At 39.1% G+C, this 12938-nt stretch overlaps 1 protein-coding gene across 1 annotated transcript in view; it reads left to right on the top strand.

Moving 5' to 3' along the window:
• The first annotated feature begins 344 nt into the window (after positions 1 to 344).
• The window catches only part of ANO4 (anoctamin 4), a 202647-nt gene continuing 190053 nt past the window's right edge, over positions 345 to 12938 (top strand). The window contains exon 1 of the mRNA XM_022600027.3: positions 345 to 445. Within this exon, the coding sequence (XP_022455735.2) occupies positions 376 to 445 (70 nt within the window). The 5' untranslated portion in view covers positions 345 to 375. The remainder of the gene's footprint in view (positions 446 to 12938) is intronic.

Below are 12938 nucleotides of genomic sequence, written 5' to 3' on the forward strand. Positions count from 1 at the left end.
GTAGAAGCTGAGAATAATTTTAAATGTCCTTGGGTGGAGGCTAGCATATTATATTCTTCACCTAGGAAATCATCCATAAATGCTATGAAGTATGTGGTATTTTAATAAAGTAATTGCCTTTTTTTTGCCTTGGAAATACAATTAAACCTTTTTGGTCCCATAAGGGGCAAATGGCTGGTAATGTTCCTCATTTTTTAAAAGTCATTTGTCCACGTGGGAGGATCATTGGCAAACCAGCTGGCTGTTCTTTTTAGATTTTGACATTGCTTCTCCTTGGGACCCTGATGCTGGGCTGTCTGATAACCAGTGCAAACTCCATGAATATCTTTCGTTTCTCTAGAAGGAGGTGTGGATTTGCAAAGCTACCAGCTGGATATGCAAATACTACCTGACGGGCCAAAGAGTGATGTGGACTTTTCAGAGATTCTTAATGCAATACAAGAAAGTAAGTTTCACTCCAATTTTAAATTCACCGTGAAAGGAGAAAGTGTTATAACACTTGGGAGGGGTAATAAAACTAGAAACCTTAGATGCCAAGCTTTAAAATAAAATGATGTCTTAAAAGAGATGCTGTGTAAAATAATTTTGGTACCAGAAGAGATGGTTAGTGAAATGCTGGTTTAATTTTTGAAACTGAACCACATAGTTTTGGGGTCTTCGATGAAGCCTAGTGGGAAAACTGTAGAGGGATTATAAATTCTGTATAGTTAGTATGCTATAATATTTAGTAAGTGACTGGGTATTATAATTTTTTAGATTCCTTGATTATAATAATCAAGGAATAATCAATAATAAAATCAATAATAATTTGATTTTTCATAATCAAAGAAAAATCTTTAAGAAATCAGAATACTATTCCTTCACTCAGATATCAGTAGTAAGAAGTAAATGTTGACGCAGTAAGCTGAAATCAGGGGAATTTTATTGTCCAAAATGGGTATTGGAGTCATTGATGCTGGGCCGTGACCGAGGAGTAAACTCCTCTTTTCTAAGCATTTTGATTAATCAAGGTTTACTCTCCTTCCACTGTTTTATTGTTATACAGTTTTCACTAAGAACTTTATCATAATCAATACATTTGCTCAGGTTAGAGACTTAGCATTGAGGATGGGGATGCAGTATCACATACTAAGTCATCAGCATTCATGTTCTGCTGTCAGAGCTCTAATTCTAGATAATGTTAGTCTTTTAATATCAAATAGTATTATGTAATATTGGATTTGAAGAGTGTAGACTGGAAGAGCCTTGTATAAAGAACTACTGCAATCTTTTGCTACTTTTAGTTTTGTGACATTGCATTTCTATACAATGAAATACATATTTCTAAATTATATTTATATTTCTATATTTTCTGTGAACATTTTAAAGCATTTTAGTACTATTTATCCCCTTTTGTCATTGCACTACCCTCCTGACCTTATGGGGTAATTACTATGTCCACTTTACAGGTAGGACAGCTCAGGGTGGGAGAAGTTAAGTGCCGACATAATGAGATAAATAATGGAGACCAGAGTGGAATGGAGAGTCTCCTACCCTTCGTTTAATTCCTTCATGAATGTACTTGGTATAGGGTTTAAACACTGAGGTGAAGGATCCTGGAATTGAAGAAGATGAGGCTACTTCTGAGAGAAATATTTTTAATGAAGACTATAAGAGGACCAACTATTTGTTCTGGGTGGGCAATCCCTTCATACTAGGTTACTGAATAAAAGCGAAAAAATGTCCCCGGGAGAATAAAAATCAAATTAATAGACATTGGAAAGAAATTAACTTTTCATGGAAAGTTATAAAATTGTGTGATTACTTCCTTTGATTTGAAAGATGATAGATTATACTTTGCTGAAAGGATTTTTTTAAATAAATGATAAAAGCTGGCTTCTATGCAGATATAGGAGATGAACTTCAATTTTTTTAGGGCTGAATGAACTTAGGATGGGAATAAAGACGCAGATCTACTAGAGAATGGACTTGAGGACATGGGGAGGGGGAAGGGTAAGCTGGGACAAAGTGAGAGAGTGGCATGAACATACATACACTACCAAACGTAAAACTGATAGCTAGTGGGAAGCAGCCGCATAGCACAGGGAGATCAGCTCAGCTCGGTGCTTTGTGACCACCTAGAGGGGTGGGATAGAGAGGGTGAGACGGAGGGAGATGCAAGAGGGAGGAGATATGGGGATATATGTATACGTGTAGCTGATTCACTTTGTTATAAAGCAGAAACTAACACACCATTGTAAAGCAATTACACTCCAATAAAGATGTTAAAAAAACTTACTTATCAAAAAGCTAGTAATATTGTAAAAAAAGATGAACTAAATGTTCATAAGACTATTTTTATCATAATTTTTGTGAGCACACCTTAGTAAAAACACATTTGTTTATGATGTTAACTGTTTTATAGTTTAGAATGGTGATCTCTTTATGAACAAGTAGAAGAGTACAAATTTGTGAGAACTTAATATTTAAATTTAAAAACAAGAAAAAGGAAATATTACTTCATTTTAGAAAGCAAATCAAGTTTTATAGGTTTAAGAATTTTCCAGTGTTTGAGAATTAATCTGTTTATTTTCTTGTTTGAAAAACAAGTTTTATGCTAAGTAGGTTTGGGAAGCTGTCCACACAGTCTGGGGCAACTCTGGTAAGAAAGATTTGGGCCGTTTATCTACCTACAGAGTCTAACTAGAGATTCCAAATATGATTCAGATGTTTAACCAGTTCATTGAAATTTCTAAGTATAAAAACACATGGCTTGGTTCTTCAAGGGACTGTACCTTAGATTATTGTTTGTAGAAAGCTTTGAAAGACCAAAATATAAAAAATGTAAAAAATATAGGATTTGAACATCAGTAAAACTCCTTGTCTGCTACAAATGTTTTTATTGGGATTAGCAGGAAGACGGAAAGATTTCACTGTTTCTTAGAATTTGTGGACATATATGTATGACCTTCAAGATTGAGCTAGAAGACTGTGTGTGTGTGTGTGTGTGTGTGTGTGCGCGCGTGTGTGCGCGCGTGTTTCAAACATTTCTTGAGTGTCTTAGCAGCCATCATAGTAAGTGCTCTCCCTTACTATCTCTTGTCATTGTTAAAACAACAGTAATTAATAGATACTATTTTCTCCATTTTAAAGGTGAATATACCTCCCCAGGCGATATGATTAATATATGATAAAGTCAATATTTCATTGTATGTCAGTCCTTGTTATGCTAAATAAAAAGTGAGATAAAAATGATTAGGAAAAAATGAACTACTTTGGATTTTTACAGTTTGATTCTTATGTTGTTACATCTGGATGCAAGAAATCCTCTACCATGCTTCTACGTTGTAAAATACATTTACATTTTTTCCTATATTGCTTATGCCCTACGTATAGCTTCATCTGTTCAAAAGAAGATGTCTCAGAATGGTTAACCATCCATAAGTTGTTTTTCAACTTCCCCCATATCAGATGTATGGCTTATAGGAAGGAAAGAGTTATTTTATCCATCCATTCATGTATCCATCTCACCTGTCATATGCCAGGTACTGTACTAGGCATAACTCTTTAAAGCAGTGGTGAACGTTCTGGTGCACAGTTGGATTCAGGAAAAACTTTGTCTTATTGTTCAAAATGAAAGCAACCCATTTGCTTTCTAGGAGAAAAGCCTTTATATGTGGCAGTCTAATGTAAGGGGATACTTGTGTTTGGGTGTGTGTGTATTTTTTCCTTCATGTTTTTTTCCCCTCCCTTTCTATTCTCATCCCAAGTTAGCAGCCAGGTCTCTTCAACGCCTTTGTTTCAGCAGAGTTTTTTGTTTTTAATAAATTTATTTATTTACTTATTTGCTTGTTTTTGGCTGCATTGGGTCTTCTTGCTGTGCGCGGGCTATTCTTCATTGTGGTTCCCGGGCTTCTCATTGTGGTGGCTTCTCTTGTTGCGGAGCGCAGGCTCTAGGCGTGTGGGCTTCAGTAGTTGTGGCATGTGTGCTCAGTAGTTGTGGCTTGCGGGCTTCAGAGCTCAGGCTCAGTAGTTGTGGGTCATGGGTTTAGTTGCTCCGCGGCATGTTGGATTTTCCCAGACCAGAGCTTGAACCCATGTCCCCTGCATTGGCAGGCGGATCCTTAACCACTGCACCACCAGGGAAGTCCTCTGCAGAGTTTTGTGTTGCCTAAAGTTCCTGCCTTTTGTTCTCTGAAAGTCTGAGCTCCTGAGTGCCTGATGCTTAGATAGGAGAAGAGAGAGAGAGAGAGAGAAATAGGAGGAATGTCCTAAGACAGGCTTCCTTGGAGTGTCCTGCAATGGTAGCATGGCTTCTTGTAGGTGGGTGGGAAGAGAGGGAGTGGCTGTGTTGTGTGCCTGTGGGGACTGTGCCTGGGCCACCTGAACTGCCAGCCATGGCTGAGATTCTGCAGCCTGAGGAAGGAACAGATCCTTCAGCATTCAGGGAACTTTGGAGGCTCTGTGAAGGCAGCAGTCTCATCTTCCTGTTTCTTTGTTGTACACCCAGTTCCTTGAGCAGAGTATGGAGTACAGTAGCTGCTCAGTAAATTTTGTTAATGCATGAGTGAGTGAATTCCACTGTAGACTCACAAAGGGGGCAGCTCAGCAGTAGCCAGTGGAGCAGCTTGGAGACCAGAGTAGTTTGCAAAACCTCCAGAACCTTTGTGCAGCTCTGGATATGTGAGGTAGAGGAGTGGGAATGTCAGCAATGACTGAAATGAAACTGTCTGCTGCGGATGGGTTGGTTGTATCCTCAGATGGGAAACCTGTGGATATAGAGGGCCAACTGTATAGACTCTGGGGACTCCTGAGCAGCATTCATACCCTGACAGACTTTATTGTGATATGGTCCATTAGGCTCTAATGGACTAGGGAACGAAAGAGAGCAAATAGCAAAGTATTTGGGAGGAGAACTGGGAGGTTGGAAGGATTATTGGATGATTGTTACGCTATAGTCCGACCCTTTGTGCCTGCATAGGCCCCTAAGCAATCATATAGCTGTTCCCACATTGGTGGTGCTCTTGCTTCTGTGGGTGATGAGACTTAGTCATTCCTCAGTGACATCCAGTGAGTCATTTTGAATCCAGTGTCTTGAGCCCTGATTTCCCATTGTATTATTATTATTTTTTTTTTTTTTTGCGGTATGCGGGCCTTTCACTGTTGTGGCCTCTCCCGTTGCGGAGCACAGGCTCCGGATGCACAGGCTCAGTGGCCATGGCTCACGGGCCCAGCCGCTCCGCGGCATGTGGGATCTTCCCGGACCGGGGCACGAACCCGTGTCCCCTGCATCGGCATGCGGACTCTCAATCACTGCGCCACCAGGGAAGCCCTCCCATTGTATTTTTAATTCACATGGCTATGCTGTTTCAAAGGGGAAGATGAGGGAGAGGGAGGAACTGACATCAGTTGAACATCTTGTCTGGCAACTCTGTGGTTGACGTTTTACCTGTATTATTTTATTTAGTCTTAAACTCTCTTTGCCTTAATTTCCACATCTATAAAAGGGAGGTAGTTACAGACAATCTATGCAAAGCCCTTAGTGCCTGGCACACGGTAAGCGCTGTGGACGTGTTGGCGGCCACCTTGTCTTCATTCCTCACAACAATCCTCTCTGGTACGTTGTATTATCCCCACGTAAAAGGTAAAGAAATTAAAGCTTGAACAAGTTAAAGCACCCAATCTAATAGTAAGTGGGAGGACTGGTGTTTGAACTCAGGTTTGTCTACATCCAAAGCTCACGCTCTTTCCAGAGAAGGGACAATTATGGTCAGTAGACTTTTAGGATTTTTAATGCACAACATCACTGATCTTGTTTCTAGTTGTGAGAAGGGAACCGAGGCTACTGAGCAAAGTTTGCATCAGGTATACAGTCCTTCTCTAAATATCGTTCCCAGTGCTGGAAGAGGTGCCATAATTAGCTGCCTTGTTACAGAAGTGACCAAGGTGTCTGTCTTTTCTTTAGAATGGAGCAGTTGCAAGAGAAGCTCTTCTTAAGAAACACGCTGTCTTGGGAACGAGTTAATGATCTCGGCCCCTTTGCAGAGTGTATGGTGGGCACCCCATGCCGTCGTGTATGCTCTGTAATTTTATAAACAGCATCCTTCCCAACCACACATTTTTTAAAAACTCATGACTTGTTTTTTTAAAGGCACATTTTGAATCTTAAAGCATTTCGAGTTAACTTTCCACGGCAGAAGAAAAGTGCCTGCTCTCACATCTGTAACCATTAGAACCCCAGCTTGCTTATCCCAGTTTTTCTTTGGGGAAATGTTAACATACCCATTTAATTGTTGCCATAACACACTAGCAGAGGTCTCCAAACTTTTTAAAAGTTGGAATCTGTCTTTTCCCCCCCATATATTTTTATATATAATATCAATAATATTGATATTATGTAATATAAATATATAATTAGAATATAATTATATATTATATTATCACATATAATATCTGCGTAAGACAGATAACTGAGCTGCTTGGGGTAGGTAGGGGTAAACGGTGTAGGACTTTGCGCAGTTTCCTTTTTGGCCTCCATGGCCCCTGAAGTTCCTCAAAAGAATCCTGGGGTTTCCAGGAGCACACTTTGAAAACCACTGACCTATTAGAAAGGAGTAAAGCCAGCTAAGGAAGGACTTATGTCCTTTCCAATTATTTATTTTGAGTTTTCTAAATTAGGCTTACTTTTTCTTCTTCTTGGTCCCCCAGGCAGTCTCTGCCTTAGGGACGTTATCAGATTCATTTGAAGAGTAGAGGGTCCTAGAGGGACCCTCTTTCTCTTTTCTCTTTGAACTTCTAGAGGGTCCTAGTCTTGCTAGTGCCATATAAATGCTAAGCAGTGTTTGGTTCTTAAAATCCCAGCCTAAGGTGCTCAAAGCTGTGCTGAGGCTCTGTGTTTTCCTGAAATTTTAAAAAACATTTAATTTGATCTATTTGTTAAATTTGTAAAAGTGTCAGACTTGTCGGGCTACAGATGTAAAATCTAGCTTTATTCAGATAAATGTTAAAACTGTGACAATTGTTTGCTTGTTAAATGACTTCCTGTTCTTGAAAGCCAAACATGATTTAAGAACAGTAGAATGCTTTCCACAAAACCAAGGAGTCAGCTAGAAATAGCCTGGATTTGGGAGTCAGACCTGGGTTCAGATTCATCTCTGTCACTTACGAGCTGTGTGACCATACTTCGCACCTCTGAACCTGGCTTCTTTCTCATACTGCCTGTCTCCTAAGGTGTTCTGAGGCTGAAAGGAGAAAACAAGCCTCACAATCCTTCACACCTGGTTGGCTCTGAATAAATTGTCATCCTTTCCCACTTTCTTCCTATTTAACTCTGAATCCAAGAGAAAAACAGATTCTTTCAAGCAACGGCACTGAGATAATTAGAATAAGAGGAGAATGGCAATTGATATCATCTTAAACCAGCTTTTATTTTAAATGAGCACTGAGCACCTCATGTTTGCTAGCTAGCCCTTGGGTCAAATTTGGAGCTGCCTTGGGCCTTCACCTGAAAGGGACCCTAAATGTAAAGATGAACTGGTTATAAAACAGCCAGGTAAGTGTTTAAACTGAGACATGAACAATCTTTTTTCTTTTTTTTTCATTTTCTAATGAGGCTTTGAGGTCAATATGTAATACCTTCAGAATTCTGCGCATCAGATGTAATAATTTGGAACTCGGGATAAAAATAGTGTAATGAACTGGCACGCTGGAGGACAAATATAGATACTTGGATTATACTGCACAGCCCTTTCATGTCTTCTTCAGTGACCTATCATTTCCCTTTATTTTCTCTGCATCAGAAAATACTGAGATTAAAGTACTCCTGAACTATAATGCCAAGGTGGGGTTATTTTTTAAAAAGAGCAGGGAGTCGAACGATTTGATTTTTTGGAATTTATTTTTTACTCTTTTAGACTGTTTCCGAAACAGTCTAAAACATTTGCGATTTGTTTTTTTGTTGCCTTTATAGCACTGCTTCCTCAATTTCATCCTCTTGTCTGGAAGTACAAGGCTTCCCACTCATGTCTTGGTCATGTTTATACCTCCCGCACCTAAACTAAATGTTGGTTTAATGAACAAGTGACAGAAGATAATCAGTTCACTTGTTTGTTTGAGCCCTTGCGGTATATTTGCAGTCTCTTTTCCCAAGAGAATCGAATAATTGCTAACATCCCAAATGATTTTCACTGAAGGAATAATGGAAATATTTGATGAGTAGATTCAGTACTCCGGCGGCAAATTTGCCTTCCCACACAGGAAGAATGTCAGCATCTCCTGCTTCCTGGCCCTCTGCCTTCTCTGTTCTGCCTCCATTCTGGGAGAGTATCACAAGCCCACCCTCAGAAATCTCTTTTCTATGCTGAGTTTGTGGCTTTACTCAGAGGCTGGAGCTGAATTTTGGTCTCCCAGGCAATTTGAGTTTCTTGACCCTTGTTCAGTTGTTAAATGTGATTCCCTGCTGTTTAGTTCCTGGGTCTCTTTAGGCTGAGTGCCTGCTTTTTGCAAAAGAGAATCATTTGGGAATCTCTCTTGCTTTCCCAAATGCATGGTACCCACCTACTGGGACCCATGTTAACTGCCAAGTTTCGTTCACACAGCCCTTCCTGAGTCTGAATACAATGCAGGTCCATACCTGGTTTGCATGGAATTTTAAAATTCTCTCTCTCTCTCTCTCTCTCTTGCCATTCTTAATTGACTTCTCTGAACGTTGGACTCTCTTATTTAATGACCCTAATTACAGAATTCTACCAGGCAGATAATTATCAAACACTTTTTTATTCGAGAAAAAAAGTATGAGGAGGTAAAGGGATCCATTAACAAGTGACCTTGTTTGCATGAAGAGGATGTTTGTCACGTCTGTGCCAGAGAAGGAGAGGCCCTGCTCCCACCTTGGCTGGACCCTGAGCTCTGTGAGATCAGGGGTCCTGCCTGTCATGTCTAGTACTTAAGCCCCAGCTTTTAGCCCAGCACACTGTCTGCCCAGGGTAGGTGCTCAGTAACTACTTGTTGAATAAATAGATTTCTAAAAATAGGTGAACTTCAGAGTTGGGGGTTTTCTTAAAGAACAGAATGAAAGTTCGCATCAAAGGAGGTTGCACTTTGTTCCTAAACTTTACCTTGTAGTTAAAGTGGATCTATCAGTGACAATGGTGAAATACTGACAAAGGACACATGTTTATTCTGCGGAGTGTTTACATGTTCTACAGTCTTCTTACCACATGTTCAGCTGAGCATTTTCTTTTCTCTTTTTTCTTTTTTTAAAAAATTTTTTTAATTTAATTTTTCTTTTTTTATACAGCAGGTTCTTATTAGTCATCAATTTTATACACATCAGTGTATACATGTCAATCCCAATCGCCCAATTCATCACACCACCACCCCCACCTCCCCGCCGCCTTCCCCCCTTGGTGTCCATACGTTTGTTCTCTACATCTGTGTCTCTATTTATGCCCTGCAAACCGGTTCATCTGTACCATTTTTCTAGGCTCCACATATATGCGTTAACATACAATATTTGTTTTTCTCTTTCTGACTTACTTCACTCTGTATGACAGTCTCCAGATCCATCCACGTCTCAACAAATGACCCAATTTCATTCCTTTTTATGGCTGAGTAATATTCCATTGTATATATGTACCACCTCTTCTTTATCCATTCGTCTGTCGATGGGCATTTAGGTTGCTTCCATGACCTGGCTATAGTGCTGCAATGAACATTGGGGTGCATGTGTCTTTTTGAATTATGGTTTTCTCTGGGTATATACCAAGTAGTGGGATTGCTGGATCATATGGTAATTCTATTTTTAGTTTTTTAAGGAACCTCCATACTGTTCTCCATAGTGGCTGTATCAATTTACATTCCCACAAACAGTGCAAGAGGGTTCCCTTTTCACCACACCCTCTCCAGCATTTGTTGTTTGTAGATTTTCTGATGATGCCCATTCTGCCTGGTGTGAGGTGATACCTCATTGTAGTTTTCATTTGCATTTCTTTAATAATTAGTGATGTTGAGCAGTTTTTCATATGCTTCTTGGCCATCTGTTTGTCTTCTTTGGAGAAATCTCTATTTAGGTCTTCTGCCCATTTTTGGATTGGGTTGTTTGTTTTTTTAATATTGAGCTGCATGAGCTGTTTATATATTTTGGAGATTAATCCTTTGTCCGTTGATTCGTTTGCAAATATTTTCGCCCATTCTGAGGGTTGTCTTTTCGTCTTGTTTATGGTTCCTTTGCTGTGCAAAAGCTTTGAAGTTTCATGAGGTCCCATTTGTTTATTTTTGTTTTTATTTGCATTACTGTAGAAGGTGGATCAAAAAAGATCTTGCTGGGACTTATGTCAAAGAGTGTTCTTCCTACGTTTTCCTCTAAGAGTTTTATAGTGTCCAGTGTTACGTTTAGGTCTCTAATCCATTTTGAGTTTATTTTTGTGTATGGTGTTAGGGAATGTTCTAATTTCATTTTTTTACATGTAGCTGTCCTGTTTTCCGAGCACCACTTATTGAAGAGACTGTCTTTTCTCCATTGTATATTCTTGCCTCCTTTTCATAGATTAGTTGACCATAGGTGCATGGGTTTATCTCTGGGCTTTCTGTCTTGTTCCATTGATCTATGTTTCTGTTTTTGGGACAGTACCATATTGTCTTGATTACTGTAGCTTTGTAGTATAGTCTGAAGTTAGGTATTCCGATTCCTCCAGCTCCGTTTTTCTCCCTCAAGACTGCTGTGGCTATTCAGGGTCTTTTGTGTTTCCATACAAATTTTAAGATTTTTTGTTCTAGTTCTGTAAAAAATGCCATTGGGGATTTGATAGGGGTTGCATTGAATCTGTAGATTGCTTTTTAGTATAGTCATTTTCACAATATTGATTCTTCCAGTCCAACAACATGGTATATCTCTCCATCTGTTGGTATCATTTTTAATGTCTTTCATCAGTGTCTTACAGTTTTCTGCACAAAGGTCTTTTGTCTCCCTAGGTAAGTTTATTCCTAGGTATTTTATTCTTTTTGTTGCAGTGGTAAATGGGAGTGTTTCCTTAATTTCTCTTTCAGATTTTTCATCATTAGTGTATAGGAACGCAAGAGATTTCTGTGCATTAATTTTGTATCCTGCGACTTTACCAAATTCACTGATTAGCTCTAGTAGTTTTCTGGTGGCATCGTTAGGATTCTCTATATAGAGTATCATGTCATCTGCAAACAGTGACAGTTTTACTGCTTCTTTTCCAGTTTGGATTCCTTTTATTTCTTTTTCTTCTCTGATTGCCGTGGCTAGGACTTCCACAACTGTGTTGAAGAATAGTGGTGAGAGTGGACATCCTTGTCTTGTTCCTGACCTTAGAGGAAATGCTTTCAGTGTTTCACCATTGAGAATGTTCTCTGCTGTGGGTTTGTCATATATGGCCTTTATTATGTTGACGTAGGTTCCCTCTATGCCCACTTTCTGGAGAGTTTTTATCATAAATGGGTGTTGAATTTTGTCAGAAGCTTTTTCTGCATCTACTGAGTTGATCATATGGTTTTTATTCTTCAATTTATTAATATGGTGTATCACATTGATTGATTTGCATATATTGAAGAATCCTTGCATCCCTTGGATAAATCCCAGGGATGATCATGGTGTATGATCCTTTTAATGTGTTGATGGATTCTGTTTGCTAGTATTTTGTTGAGGATTTTTGCATCTATATTCATCAGTGATATTGGTCTGTAATTTTCTTTTTTTGTAGTATCTTTGTCTGGTTTTGGTATCAGGGTGATGGTGGCCTCATAGAATGAGTTTGGGAGTGTTCCTTCCTCTGCAATTTTTTGGAAGAGTTTGAGAAGGATGGATGTTAGCTCTTCTCTAAATGTTTGATAGAATTCACCTGTAAAGCCATCTGGTCCTGGACTTTTGTTTTTAGGAAGATTTTTAATCAGTTTCAATTTCATCACTTGTGATTGGTCTGTTCATATTTTCTATTTCTTCCTGGTTCAGTCTTGGGGGGTTATACCTTTCTAAGAATTTGTCCATTTCTTCCAGGTTGTCCATTTTATTAGCATAGAGTTACTTGTAGTAGTCTCGTAGGATGCTTTGTATTTCTGCGGTGTCTGTTGTGACTTCTCCTTTTTCATTTCTAATTTTATTGATTTGAGTCCTCTCCCTCTTTTTCTTGATGAGGCTGGCTAATGGTTTACCAATTTTGTTTACTTCTCAAAGAACCAGCTTGTAGTTTTATTGATCTTTGCTATTGTTTTCTTTGTTTCTGTTTCATTTATTTCTGCTCTGATCTTTATGATTTCTTTCCTTCTGCTAACTTTGGGTTTTGTTTGTTCTTCCTTCTCTAGTTCCTTTTTTTTTTTTTTAACATCTTTATTGGGGTATAATTGCTTTACAATGGTGTGTTAGTTTCTGCTTTATAACCAAGTGAATCAGTTATACATATACATATGTTCCCATATCTCTTCCCTCTTGCGTCTCCCTCCCTCCCACCCTCCCTATCCCACCCCTCCAGACGGTCACAAAGCACCGAGCTGATCTCCCTGTGCTATGCGGCTGCTTCCCACTAGCTATCTACCTCACGTTGGGTAGTGTATATATGTCCATGCCTCTCTCTCTCTTTGTCACAGCTCACCCTTCCCCCTCCCCATATCCTCAAGTTCGTTCTCTAGTAGGTCTGTGTCTTTATTCTTGTCTTACCCCTAGGTTCTTGATGACATTTTTTTCCCTTAAATTCCATATGTGTTAGCATATGGTATTTGTCTTTCTCTTTCTGACTTACTTCACTCTGTATGACAGACTCTAGGTCTATCCACCTCATTACAAATAGCTCAATTTCGTTTCTTTTTATGGCTGAGTAATATTCCATTGTATATATGTGCCACATCTTCTTTATCCATTCATACGAAGATGGGCACTTAGGTTGTTTCCATCTCTGGGCTATTGTAAATAGAGCTGCAATGAACATTTTGGTACATGACTCTTT

Source organism: Delphinapterus leucas, chromosome 11 (assembly GCF_059928025.1).
Source record: "Delphinapterus leucas isolate spDelLeu-1000000601 "Yukka" chromosome 11, BTC_Dleu_Yukka2, whole genome shotgun sequence".
In the NCBI taxonomy this organism is placed as follows: Eukaryota; Metazoa; Chordata; class Mammalia; order Artiodactyla; family Monodontidae; genus Delphinapterus; species Delphinapterus leucas.